Below are 15,164 nucleotides of genomic sequence, written 5' to 3'. Positions count from 1 at the left end.
AATGCTCCCAAACAATCACAATGAATGACATTTCTAATGATGTATTTGAACAGGCTAATTCATATTAGAAAGATGAGACCAATACATACCAATATTTGTGTTACAATAATTCAGAGTATCACAGAAGTACTGGTATAAAAGTTTTTATTTTTATTAATTAAATGTTTTAAAATAGACTGGAACAATTAACATTTTGTCAGAATCCGTAGTAAAATTACATGTTATTTTGTTTAGCTGTCAGTTCAGAATCGTGGGAGAATCGTGATCTCTATTTTAAAACAAAAAAACGTGATTCTCAATTTAGGCACAGGCACAGTGCCGGACATTATATATGCTTCATTATTGCGGTTTAATGACTGCCTGCTACTCCTCCCCAATCTCTCGGTTGGCCGGCCTCTCCTTGCTGTTGCTGTAGGCCAAGCCCTGTCTAGATACTGTGCTTTTGTCAGCTTTCCTCCTCTTTTGGCCTGACCTTTGACCTGCAGCTGGCTGCTCCCTTCCTGTTTCCTGTTTTCCGTGATAAAACAGCCAAGCCAACTGGAGAAAGCGAGAGCGGTCCGCTCATGCCCACGGCTGATTATCAAAGAGTCTACAGTTCAGAAGAGTCACACCTACAGTCTCTCTTTAGCGCCTGCCATCATTTGTCCACACACACAAAAACACCAGAGCCAGTATGCACTAAATGACATGATTTCAATTGCTCAACTAATGCACATTTCAACAGCCAACTTCCCTAAAACATTTCCCCAAGTATCAGACTTGTGCAACTGGAAACTATTTATGTCTAAACAACGTGTTCATGAGAATACTCGAACAGATCATGGATTCTGTGTTTTCTTGTCAACGCAGCCACCCCAGACAAATTTAACTGTCCAGAACTGGCTTCACACCGGATCTCTGTCAGGAAGTGGTGGTGACAGCAGTCATACACTCAAGCAAACACACACACACACACACACATCCCGTTACATAAAATACACGAACATGGTGCCCAGTGAGATTCAATGCACACACACAAACAAATTTTGTTTAATGATCTGACACCATCTATTCTTATCCACTGTGTCAGGTGATTTATAGAGAAGTTGTCCTCTGAAGTGTGGTCTGTTCTGAAAATGCAAATAAACTAACTAACCAGTAATCATATAATCATGCATAGCTGAGATAGCAAAATAAATAGGCTTAAAAAGGCTTCACTGTCACTTGGTAGAAGCTAATCAAACGAAGCAGAAGCCAACATGGACAGGTTGTGAGACGTCATCATCCCCAAAACAAAACCAGAGTAAATATGTAGAGACGTTTCAAAACCAAATTTTTTCGATTTTGCTATTTAGCCTATTTTATGTTAATAATATTAATTTATGTAAATAATGTTTTATGTTCATTTTAAATACACTACAAAAGTTTGGGATCTGAAAACAGTAATATTGTGAAATATTATAATTTAAAGCTGTAGTCCGTAACTTTTGGTGCTCTAGCGATTAATAAACAGAACTGCATGCGTCTTATGGAAGAATGATGTACTCTCTTTTGATTTTGAACACAAAAAGTTACAGACTGCTGCTTTAAAATAACTTTTCTACTTGAATATATTTTAAAAAGGTAATTTATTCCTGTCACAGCAAAGCAACATTACTCCATTACATTACTCAGAAATCATCCTAATATGCTGATTTAATGCTCAAGAAACATTTCATATTAATAGTTGTGCTGCTTAATCTTTTTGTAAAAACGTGTGATACATTTTTTTCATGATATATATTTTGAAGAATGTCTCTGTTGGGGGTCAAACTGGTTTGGAATGATATGAAGGTGAGAATGAATAACACAACTGTCATTTTCAGGTGAACTATCACTTTAAAGAGCAGTGTTTCAGAGGAAGAACTAAAGAACAGGCTGAATGCCAGCTCAACATAACCCTTGACTAGGAAACAGGAGAACTGTGACTTTGAAAGCGAAAGAGATGGGAAAGCATGTCTGTTGTGTGCTAAGCCTGGAGTGTATAATATAAGAGGAGAGTAATATAGCAAGAGTATGAGAGCTGCATTATCCGTTAGTGTTCAGTAGGCCATAAATAAATACAACGTCCCACTGCTTGAGTGTGTCTCTCGACCGTGCTTAGCTGGGCTCGGCTTGGCTCTGTGTGGTGCGAGATGCAGGACGTAGTAACTCGAGCTGCAATACAATCCTCGGACGTGTTAACAGTGTTTCCATCCGAAGCGCTCCCTGTGTGAACAAACTCATGAAAAACTGACAAAACAATCCTTTTGATGGAAGTTCAGACACGTTTACCTATTTATACACAAAACCGAATCATTGGCTGCTCAGCTCCATTAATTTCAGGGTAACTTGGATCCTGCAATCTCGAGAACAATATAACTCACTAAACAATGAACGATAAGAGATTTTCTCAATTGCTAACACACTGTAACTGATTTATTTGGCCCAATTTCCCAAACCATTAATTCAGTTCTCAATACTATGACACACTTCTTAAAACTAATTTCATCCGTTTTTACACACATTGCAATTTTCTCTGTTTTCTGAAAAACCTTACACAAAACCCCCCTAATTTTTTACCCTAAGTTTAACCATGTTCGCATTCATAGACACAAGTGTAGAATATAATTAACTAATAATGTGAACTCTTTTTTTTATTTTTATTATTTAGACATGTATAAAAATAAAAATAATAAAAATTCTGGGGGTGCAGGGTTTACCTCTTAAGAAAAGAATGAACCATTTTTATATTTTGCTCAAAGTAATAAATTACTAAAAACAAACATACATAATCTATAATCAAATCTCTCATTATGAGCACAAAACAAAGTTAATTAGTAATTTCAACGTTTTTTTGTCTTCCTTCGCCATCTCTAAATCATTTTCCAAATTATAACATTGCTTTATAATATGCCTAATAGTAATGCTAAATGGGGAGAAGAAAAAAAACAAACATCTAAAGGCACCAAGGGTTAACTTGCCACAAACCTGGTTTAGTTACATGTCTGAGATATAAATAATTGTATTTGCTGTATTCTCGTTTTCTGCAGTGTTTTAGAAAAAAAAAAAAAACCCTATTTTTCCATCTCACAGTGTTTCTGCTATGTTGTTAAAACAACCGCGTCATCTGCAGCCCTTAATGTTGCGCTTTATGTCTTGAGAGAGAGAGAAGCAACGAGCAAAGCAGAAATGACTTGAATGAGGTGTGTTTTGCTCTAGATAAAAATAAAGGATGTAGCACTGAAAGATCGTTACCATAAATGACCCTGAGCACTTGTGGTGTGTACCGCTCTGTTGTTCTGACGAGCTGCTCACTTTAAACCGTAGAAACAGTAAAATAGTCCAGATAAAACCAAGCCCGGGTCCAGAACCGGACCGCGGTCCATCATTTGAATGCCACTGATCTAAAATAGTTTTTTTTTTACACTGCGTACACAGAGTATAATTACAGTACATAGTACAGTACTTCAGATAAGATAACTTTCACTGTAGCACATGTTCTCCTCAAACTCATAACTGCCAAACTGATTTGTGGCCAAGTACTACTTACATGTACCATGTTTTTGAAGAACCGTGAGGCAACCTAAGGGGGGATTGCCTAAGGGGGTTGTCTTTTGTCAGGTAACCAAGGAAATATTATTTACGAATAGTTGAAAATGATTTCCCAACTAGAATTAGACCTAGAATTTCCTTCACAATTCCATTTCTTTTTAGATTAACTATCCCTTTAAGCATATGTAAATGTGCATTCATATATTTTCATTAATACACTGTTACACCACATTTTAGTTCTAATTAAGTTCTCTATTGTCAAGGTGTGCTTAGGGTTGTAAGAGTTTTGAACTAATTGCACTGGTGTTCTCTATAGGCAGTGAAGAATTGGGTTTGTGTGTCATCTGAGGTCAAAGTTTGATTTTGTTTTTTGTTTTATTATGTTTTTGACTGAAATATTTGAGTTTGACGTGCAAGAATGAGTAGTTACAAGACTATGTTTATAGCTTTGAGAAAATAGTGAATTGTTTCATGAACAGTGTGTTAGCAATTGAGAAAAACTGTAATACAAATAAAGCCCAATTAACACCCCACAGATGTGAGCCTGGCATTGCACTTTCTGCATGAAATATAAAGACTTTGACCAAGGACTTTTACTATCAAACATATCTGCTTCTACAAAACTGCTTGTTGGACCATCATTTAATAGTGTTGCTTGATGGTTTGTTGTTTGTTTGATTTTTAAAATTAATAGTGCTAAACCACAAAACATGGGTTAACGGATCATTGGCTAAAAGTTGTGAATTTATTTTGCATTTTAGGCTTGTGAAAAAACAAGCCTCTAAAATGATTACAGTGGATGCAAGCGACAAAATAGGAGATAAGAGATGTCAGTTGAATCGGAATGTGCCGTTTAATGCGACAACTATCTATAAGACTGAATTGATTTGAGTCAAAATGTGTGGCATGCAAAATATGAAAAACCGAGAAAAGGATTGTTTACTAACTTATTTGACCTGTAATAAAATTTGCAACGTAAAGTCTCCTGCAGACATGCGTTTTGATCGTTTACAATCTTGATGCTGAATTTCTTGAATCCACTGAAGTCAACTTTTAGCATTTATATACAGGCAAAAATGTTCACAAATAAAACAACAAAACATGGCATAACAAACAAAACAAAACTAGGAAACTGTAGTTACTGCAGTAAATGTTAATTTTCTTCCATGAATGGGCTGTCCTCTCCCTGCTGAAATGTGGACCAGTACAGAGGAAACATCTAATTTATACTCTCCAAGTTCATAACAACTCACAGAAAGAATTAATGTGCATGTAAAAGGATGTTAAGACTTAACTCATCTTATGACAGAGCTGTGACTACAACAAGATGGAAATTGGACGCAGTAAAATTCCACCAAGCTGACAAATTTCTGTTACACCACACAACTGTATAATGCCTTACCGTAATAAACCTGGCAGACACACATGCATCTGACTTCATATATCTGCTGTACATTTCCCTGTTGCTAAAATTGTCCCTTTCATGCAGACCTACAACATGCAGATAAGATGAAAAGATAACCAAATAAACCAGAGAGGGAAACATGAGTAAGAAAAGTCAAGCATGGTCCAAATTTAGCGATCTGAACAGAGTATGGACGCATAATCACAATTAGATAATACAACTACAATAATTCAGGATGCAACATCTGTCAGAAAGTCTATTCAGAATTAGTTGGTTTAATTGACAACAGCTGTATGACACACACTAATGCCAGGTTATCTAAATTGAGAGCACATGCAATTTCACAGAGATGGATATCAGGGCACTATGCAGTATTTCTTCACAAGGAAACCCTACTATGGAATATAAATATGTGGTAGAAGATTCAACAGCATGCTGAAACAGTCAACTGTGTGAAAATACACTGAGCCACAAATTATTCACTGTAAATATCTCACGTACAGCATAGCATCCGCATAAAACATCAGTACAACAGTTAGGGCGCTTTCACACTGCCAGTTTAGTTCGGAATGCTAAAAGTCGCTAACATGAACGCTGCCATGCGGATCCGGGTGCGCACAGGGGTACTGAACCCGAGACTACCTGGAGGAGGTGGTCTGAGCTCAGTTGCTCCCGAACCGTGCTGTGGTTCGTGTGAATGTGAAAGCAAAACGGACTCGGGTGCGCACTTGTTCAGGAAGTATATGACCTGTGCATGCGTTTTAGCTGATTATTATGATGCATTTAGTTAAATAAAACGCATGTAAGGGATGATAGTGTTGATGATTTACCTTGGATATGAGCGAGAGTGAGCCTGCAGTGTATTCGGGCATAGCGCGTGGAATCAGGACAACAAAATTGGAAATCCACTGTCTCCTCAAAAGAGTCCGTTTGCATGCAGCAGAAGGCCACCTTATGCGACACACGCACAGTAAACCTATGTTGTTCACTCAGCTGCGCATAATAGCACCGAATTATTAAAAAAACAATATATTGACCCGCGTTCTGTTTTCTATCATGCGCCGTCACGTGCATGTTTACGATGGCGTAATATGCACGCAAATGCACAGGGTTCGATAGAGTCAAGTTGAGTGTGAATGAAACCAGACAAACGCTGCAGGGGGCGCCGGGAACAATCGCGTTCGTGCTCGGACCGCAGCAAACGAGCCCAGTGTGAAAGCACCCTTAGACTGGGAATAAATCGCCCACCCCTACTACCTCTTAAACCTAAAAAGAGGTATAAAGGTTGCTAACCTTTACTATTGCTCAGCGAAATTTAGTGTTCAATTACAATAGAATCTATTGAAATTTCAATGAAATCTGCATGTTCAGGAGAAAAATTTAGCATACATTTATTTTTATTGAAGTTACAAAGGTTGCTCAGTCAAGAGCACTGAGTGATTTACTCTTCATCTTTTGTTGTTTGATTAGGCTAACTGTCACAGACGGCAACAGGTATTTAAGGCTGCTGTGACTTTAAGACCTAATGCACAAATCAAATATACTGTTACACTTACACATGCATTTTCTTTGTCATTCGTTTACATTTAGTTAAGACATAACTGATTGTTTGAGTAAATACTCGCCAAGACGGGCATTTTAACATGCGTTTATTGTGAGTATTTTTTCCGTTCAAGCGTAAGACGACGCAAAAGAGAACTCAATTCAGTAATCACAAGCTGTTTTCGCGCGCACACAGAGAGCTGTCTGAGGGGTTGTGCTTTATGTCATTTCATTTTATTATACATATAGCGAAGATAATAACAGTATATGCACATGTTGCCTTTACCACATATTAAAATGTTTCATACTTTTAAAATTAAAGGCAGTGTTGAGTTTTATATTTTATTTTGTTATAAATATACATGCAGTGAAGATAAAGTCAGGGTTCGTACACTTTTTCCAAGATCAAATTCAAGCACTTTTCAAGCACTTTCCAGGTCCATTTTAAAGCTTTTTCCAGCACCTTACACTACCGTAAATTACATACCAATACATAGTTAGAATTATTATTTAGTGTTTTTATCACATCAAAAGAGATAAACAGCCAAATGTTTCATAATAGCAGAGGGCTGCACGATATTGAAGAAAAATTAGATATGCGATAACTCATTAAATAATGTGATATTCAATATGCGATACGATAATGCTTAAAGTGTGTCAAATTAACTTAAATTATCTTTAAAATGATATAACCTACACATACGTGTTTCACATTCTTTTTGTGATAAGAAAATATCCCTACAACTTCAAGACAGTGAACATCAGTGTTTTACTGTAGCATAAGAAGTGTTATTTTAACACCACTGGGGTTTAGGGGTTCAGGTTATCCTACATTAGGTTTATTTAACAACAGAAACTGATTAATCAAATGTAAAAATAAACACTGCTTAGTTTTCACTGCATGAATTAAATATACTGATTCTTATTAAAGCTACAAAAGTTAGCCTATTCAGCCAAAAGCAGTGAGTGATTTTCTTTGTCTTTTGTTCATGACCCCAGTTATTGCAAGCCGTTGCGATATGCAAGCAATTATGCATATTGTAATATATACATTTGCAATATTTCGATATATTGTGCAGCCCTAATATTTAAGCCAATCACAAGTTTTATTCTTCAAAATGTATCACTAAGTATATAGCTATATGAATAATATACTTTTCATTATATTAATGTCCAAATATTGCTTACCAGATAATGTGATTTATAGGCTGTAAAAACTGAATTAATTTCAAATATGAAGACTTGAAGATTTGAACAGAAATATTTGACAGGCCTTCCCGTTTTGGGACACATTATTGATATAGACAAGGTTTGAACAATATCTGAGTGCAGAGGCACCTGCCTGATAAATGTATTTCATTGTCTTGGGCCAAGACACAACGTTAGCTACTACGTTTACTGGAATAGAGCAGTGTAAATATTGCATAGGGCCATCCTAACCCTTACAGTAACAGTATACTACTTATGACACTGACTGATTTCAGTTCAGCAATCAACGACTGTTGTTATGCACTGGGCTAACGTTTGCAGGTTAATTTGCACGTTACAGTTCTGTAATTTTGGCAATGTTCACTGCATATTCCACAAATGAACGTGACATAACGGACATGCAATACTTACATTACATTATCACACCAAGTACTCTCAGTCACTAATGGCCCTTTAGGACGCGGGCCGCGCTGCGCTATGAAATTAAACCGATATATTTCAATGGCTTGCGCCGCGCGACTCGGACCAAAGCGGAGCTCAGCGCGCTCGCGCGCACGCCGCGGTCAAAGTTTAAAATAGTTCAACTGTTGCCGCTGCGTGGCCAAAAAAACGGTGCATCCAAACAACCGCGGAAATCAAAATGAAAACTCCGCCTACTTTTGCTCTGGCCAGCGTAACGCAAATCACTCTGTATCTGATTCTGAAAGGCTGCATTTTTTTCTCCATTTAATAAAGAACTATTTCGTCAGAAAGATATTTCTTGTGAAAGAAATACAGTTACAAATTCAAGCATTTTCAAGCATTTTATCCAAAATTCAAGCACTTTTCAAACCTTGAAAACACAACATCAAAATTCAAGCACTTTCAAGGATTTCAAGCACCCGTACGAACCCTGTAAAGTATACATGCGTTGCTGAAACACGTTTGAGATTTTTATAATGAAAAAAAAAGAGAGGCTTAGATTATATACATCAGATTTTGTTTTATTGTCAATTTACAGTGAAGACGAGGTGAATGACGTCAAGTACACTGCTGTTCCATCTGCAGAATTACTAGACTTTCGTCCTCCAGAGTTTGTACTCCCGAGTCGAACTTGCTAAGTCCGAACTACCAAGGATGCAAGTCCGATCTTTACGTACTTGGTATTGCGAATCGCCTCCTGTTTGTGTGTGTGTACAGAAAACCGCGTGCGAATACTGAATTGAGTTCTCTTTCGCATCTTCTTGTGCTTGAATCTGAATGGTTGAAAATCGCTTGGATGTTTAAATTGGCAAGACTTTAAAACGTGCAAATGATAAACTTTTGTGACGACGCAGTACTGACCCAATCGGGCAAGTTACAATTCCGTCAACTGTCCTTCATGCTGGCACTGGGCCATCGGGGCAGTCCTTATTGTCGAACCCTGAATATAACTTTTTCTGCCAGTAGAATTTTGCTGAAATATTGCTAATGTGACCATACCTTAAGGCAGCACTAGGGTTGCAAGGAATACTGGAAAAGTGTGCAATAGCAATTTCAGGATTGATCAAATTGTCCTGCTATTCGGTCTGGTAGGCAAGCAAGAGTAAAGTGCCGCATGAAAGCAAAATTAAATAATGAAGGGTTCAAAAATGCATCAATAATTTATTTTAATAATTGATTATAGTAATTACAATCATATCCAATATGTTGCAGAGGCTGTCCTAGATTATATACATGCCTTCAAGAGAATCACTTTGTGTCATTATTCATATTCTGCAATTTGAGCAAAACAAGTTAACTGCTGTCATTTTCATGCTTAACTATGATGTGTTTACTTTCAGGAATATTTGGAAAATGTATCTGGAAACAAAATTGGAAAAATGCCAAGACTGTGATTGTTATGTCATTGTAAAGAACATTTGTAAAAGTTTTATACGCAACTAATAGATAGCCTACTTGTTAACTGTATGACCCAGATTGAATTAAAGGTCTTATCAGCCAGTACAAGATTTCAAGTATGCGTCAATTATTATTTTTCATGTTTCGGTTTTATGACATGCAAACCAACTGCACATTTTCACCAGTCTACTGTTGATTTGCTTCAAGGTATCAATTCAGGGCCAATATCAAGGTTCCAGGGGCTGAAGCCAAAATTTTGCTGAACCTCTAGAGCAGCCAATGCTAGGCAGCGATAGAGGAGGAGATCAGTTCTTCTGATTTGGACATGGAGTGCATGAATTTGAATGTGGGAGATCTATGACAGTCTTCAGTACTACTAACAACCGAAATGTGCTGAAAATTGCTTGAATTGTCACTGAGAGTCAGTGTAATAAGTAGCCGGTTTTAGCTAGCCTCAGCAGTGCATGCTGATGGGGGCTTAGGAGAAACAGGAAGGGGAAGTGAATGCGTTAACAGGAAGAGCAGTGTCTGCATGGTGCAGAGCATGACTTATGTGTCAGAGTTAATCATTAAACTCTTCTCACTCAACATGAACACTTCGCCCCCTCAGCCACACTAAGTAAAGCTTCAGCGTCTAATGACACAAAAAAAAGCTTTAGCTAAGATTCGAGAATTTGCCACCAAAGCGGCTCAAAAAGAGGCCCTCGTCATGCAAAAAGATTTCGTATGAAAGCTCTTAAGGTCCCAAACCTCTAAATGTTTAGATTGACAATTATTTTCTAGTTTCATAGAAGTAAAATAATATGAAAAATATGAAATGACAGTTGGCTCGATGACTGGCCTTTGATATGAGAAGCCGCTGTACAACAGGAAGTGTGATAATAAGAATGACAGAAATTAAGTATGGACATAAATAAGATGTTTACAATCAACTAAACAAGCTGCGGTTCCTGAGGGAAAATGTCTGGGACTCACGAGAACGTACAGAACTTTTAAATCATATTGTAGGGTCATTTTAGATCAAACTATAAGCCAAATATATGACATCACATTGGGTTCAATGGCTTAGCTAGGCCGTTAAACAATTTTCATGTATGAAAATCGTACTGCATTTATTTTTGTATATGACATAAACTGGCATTTATGGGCTAGAAGAATAAGTGTTATGTGAATGAAATAACAGTCTTCAGTGTTTTTAGGCAACTTACAAACAAGACATTCAGGATGAATTACAAATGATATGTGGGTTTAACAAAGGTTGCAACAGGAAACTCTAAAACCGAACTGTTAGTTGTAAGGTCTGGGCCTCAGTTAAGCTCTTCCTCTTGTGACTGGTCCTATTTGCATTACACATTCCTCATCTGTCTGTCCGTCCGTCCACAAACACACACACGTCAAGTCAAGAGTTTCCAGAAGCAGAAGAACCACAGGCCTGATACGATCTCAGTCCACTGGCTGATCCGTGAGCGCTTGCATGCTCGACTTCATTTGCATCTTTGATATATGACTTGGGCTTCAGCTTAACTCAACGTAACCTCTACTCAAATTTTTCAAGAAACCGGTTTCACATGATTCAAGGACTGACAAACCATGTTTCACTACTTCTGCTTTTGCCTCCCACACCAAACTAAGTTGCAGAGCATTCCAAAAAACATGAAGTAGCTCAGGAAACGTCTGCACAGAGGTGGCCTGAGAGCTCTGATGTCGGCTTTCACACCCAACCCAACGCCTTCGTCAAATGGAAAAAGTTGAAACCTTTATTTGGTCACTACAGACCGTAACGAACATCTTTTTGAACATTTGCAGCCTATGAAGCGACTAAGAGCAGAAATTTGGTGACCTGAAAAGTTGTAATTAAAGAAACTCATCTGTGCTCACCTGGGCTGAGAGTTCTCCTCAAACATTCGCTCTTTGCCGTCTTTGAACAGGCTTATGGTCTGTTTGGTCTTCTTAGTCAAGTTCTCCATGAAAACGCGAAAGTACTCGTTGTCGCCCAGCGTTTCCATCTTGCCTTCATAGCGGGACAGGATAGTGCGGAGATGCTGGTAGGTGTCTGGCAACAGGTCCAGGATGTACGGAGGACTGTTCTTCAAGGCCAGCTTGGGGTTCTGGCATAACCGTACCACCTGCAGAGCAGAGAAAAATCAGACCATGTTAAATATGGCATCTTTTCAAAACACTGAGAAGCAAACTGAGAATCCAATGGAAATGGCGTGTCGCTACGATGCCAGAAACAACAATATAAGCTATGAAAACGGCTTTGAAAATCACCCTGAAATGACTGCCGTTTTTTTATTACATCAAGTCCACGGAAATTAATTTAAAATACATAACAGCTACTCTAAATACAAGGAAAGAGACGTAAAACAAAGACAAACTATAGGCTACTGTTTAAAGCTTGGGGTGGGTAATATTTTGCATGCTTTTAAAAGAAGTCTCTTTGTTGTATGTTCACCAAGGTGGCATTTATTTGATAGTCAAAACTACAGTAAAAACTAAAAAAAATATTGTGAAATATTATTACAATTTAAAATAACGTTTTTCTATTTTTAAATCATTCTAATATGCTGATTTGGTGCCCAAGAAAGCTTTATTATTGTATCATTTTTAAAGTTGAAATGTTAATGCATTCTTGCTGAATAAAAGTATTGGTAACACTTTATTTTAAGGTGACGTAGTTACATGTTACTATATGTGTACTAACTACAGTAATAACAGTAAATTGTGCATAATTACAAGTAACTAACTAACCCTAAACCAAACCCTAACGTAACTCTATAGTAAGTACATGAGGTAAATTAATATTACTCTAGTCTGTACTTATTTGAGGAAGTACAACTACGTCACCTTAAAATAAAGTGTGACCACCTAAGTATTAATTTCTTTCCAAACTTTTGAACAGTAGTGTACACAAAAGATTGACACAGAATCAATATTATTTCCTCAAACTCAAAAAAGTTTATACAATAATATTACACACACACACATATCCATGTTCAATTCAATTCACTTTTATATGTATAGTGTTTTTCACTCACAAATGGTTTCAAAGCAGCTTTATAGAAAAAAACATGTACATGTTTGGATATGTTTGTGTATATTTGTCTGTTAAAGCAGCCAACAAGCTCTGAAAAAATATTTGTGTACAAAAATTCAGTACAATTCTCTAAAGGCACATTAAGTTAACTATCGATCAAGAAAACAGAACTGCAAACTTAACCTCATATCCTCTGTGGGCCAAAGTTTTCTCTTGCAATATAGCCTAATATGTGTAAGATAAAAATAAAAACTACACTAACAAGGGCTTTAAAACTGTTAACTGAACTGAAAATACACACAAAACTTGTCAGGTCACACACCAAGAACATTCCAGAGAAGAATTTTTGTTAACTACAGACGGGGACAACCGTGTTTGCACAAAAGACACGGTTCTGCAATCTACAGCACTACGCATCTCAATTTCTACAACATTTATAGCTGGTGACTGGGAATGACACCGTGTTCACTTTGCAGCTACAGAAGTCTAATGCTTGCATCACAGCTTTTTATCATGGTATTGTATATAATTTTAGGTTTTTTTTTTTGTCGCAAGTCAAAATGGGAAATTAGTATATTAATTAACTATGTTGTAAAGCCTATTTTTTACATAATCGAGTGAATTGAATACTTTACAAATATAGCTAATGTATCAATTTAAAAATAAGTTTCATAATCTCTAAAACTATGAAGTTTTTATTATTTTCTATTTTTAATCTATTTCTGATTTATATAAAAGATTCATAACAAATGAATATGCCTGACATCAGGGCAAGCTATACATTATTTAACACTAAATTGTAAAGACAGTAAAAAATAACATTAAAAACATACTAGTAATTCCAATTCCAAATTCTGATCGGATGAGACGTGTTCGCGGTCATAAAATAGAATATATAAGCTCACCAGTGATCATACTATTAATACGACAAAGTTTTGATTGATTTAATGCATCCTTGCTGAATAAAACTATTCATTTCTTTTCTTTTTTTTATCGTACTGACCCCAGAATTAGTACAGTGGTGTATTTCACATGTTATATCCATCAACGGAGACTGCGATCTTCACAATCCAACTTGTTGGTTGTTCAAGTTGTGCATTATTATTATTATTACTATACAGATATTGCTATCTGCAATAGCTATCTGACTAATATATATATATATATATATATATATATATATATATATATATATATATATATATATATATATATATATATATATATATATATATATATATGTATGGTGTCATTCCACCCAATTCTACTGGAGGCCATAAAGTTGTTGAAATCTTCCAAGAAAAACAAAAAACATCCATTCTAGACAATAAATCATCATGATTAAGTACATGCCCTCAAACCACTTCATTAGCCAAACGACTTAATGATAATACTGATGGTCCAATAGCCTTTGCTTAAATCCAGACATAGTGGCTCTCCTCTGTCTGGACTAAAGCCATGCATCATCACCTTCTGAACTATTGATTAAGACGTGGGTGGGAAATTTGAGGAAACGGGAAACTGCTCAAATGTCACCACCCCAGCAGTTGGAGAAGCGCCGCACCGCAAGCACACGTTTCGGCAATAAGAGGCTGGCGCTGCATGCAGCTGCTCCGAGGGCTTGCAGCCTCTCTTATCTATTTTGTCTCCAGCACAGGACCAGCTGTGATTGGGGGGGGGGGAGCTGATGACATCACAGGAGGGGGGTTCACCATCCAGTCTGACTTGTGCTCCAAAACTTCTGGCTCTCATGCACCCCCAGTCCTGACAGCCAAGAGATAAGACTGTGGCGACAGGACGTCCTAAGAATTATCAGCAAACATGCATTCGTCTACGTGTTCATGTGCAGACGTGCGTTCATTATGGCTTCCAGTGATAATGTGAATTAAGAAAAATAGTCCAAAAAGGCGGAGAAACATCTGCTTGGTCTCAAGCATGAAAAACGACACCCGGAAGTCAATTAAAATAGAAATCATTAAATATGCACCAATATATTTACGCAATCAAAAATGCAAGTCCTATTTATGGTGTTAAATTTGTATTCATGATTAACCACATTATACTATGCAAATCCTACCATCAACAACTGAAGCGTTCAGATGCAACAGCCTCTAAGTGCCATCTGAAATTTTCTTCTAGAATGATCATTTTTATCAAGCTCGTATATTTAAGTTCAGTAATTTCACTTAAATGGCAATGCAAATTACCTATTAATTGTCATTTAAGTGAAATTACTGAACTTAAATATACAAGCTTGATAAAAATGATCATTCTAGAAGAAAATTTCAGATGGCACTTAGAGGCTTTTGCATCTGAACTCTTCACCTACAAATAAAATGTTCTTAATTGGCCTGTGGTTTCATAATTACTAAACCCTATGAGGAAATCAAAGTGTAGATAATTTGTGTTTGTAAACAAGGTGAATATGATTGTATATGTAGGGGAAATACAGAACTTCATTTGTGTTTATTCTTATTTGAATATGCAAAGTTTTTTCATATTAAAGGTCAAACTGGGAAGAACAACCATTGGGTTCTTGTGGAGTTTGTAAGACGTTGA

The 15,164-nt window shown here is 36.8% G+C and overlaps 1 protein-coding gene across 1 annotated transcript in view; it reads right to left on the bottom strand.

Annotated features, from left to right (window-relative positions):
- cbl (Cbl proto-oncogene, E3 ubiquitin protein ligase) overlaps positions 1–15,164 on the bottom strand; it is a 32,846-nt gene that overhangs the window by 15,087 nt on the left and 2,595 nt on the right. Inside the window, exon 2 of the mRNA XM_084126183.1 lies at positions 11,447–11,694. Within this exon, the coding sequence (XP_083982309.1) occupies positions 11,447–11,694 (248 nt within the window). The remainder of the gene's footprint in view (positions 1–11,446; positions 11,695–15,164) is intronic.

Source organism: Abramis brama (genome assembly GCF_963993115.1).
Source record: "Abramis brama genome assembly, chromosome: 10".
NCBI classification, from domain to species: domain Eukaryota; kingdom Metazoa; phylum Chordata; class Actinopteri; order Cypriniformes; family Leuciscidae; genus Abramis; species Abramis brama.
The sequence above is the reverse complement of the archived record's forward strand: the minus strand, read 5'-3'. Positions and strand labels throughout refer to the sequence as shown.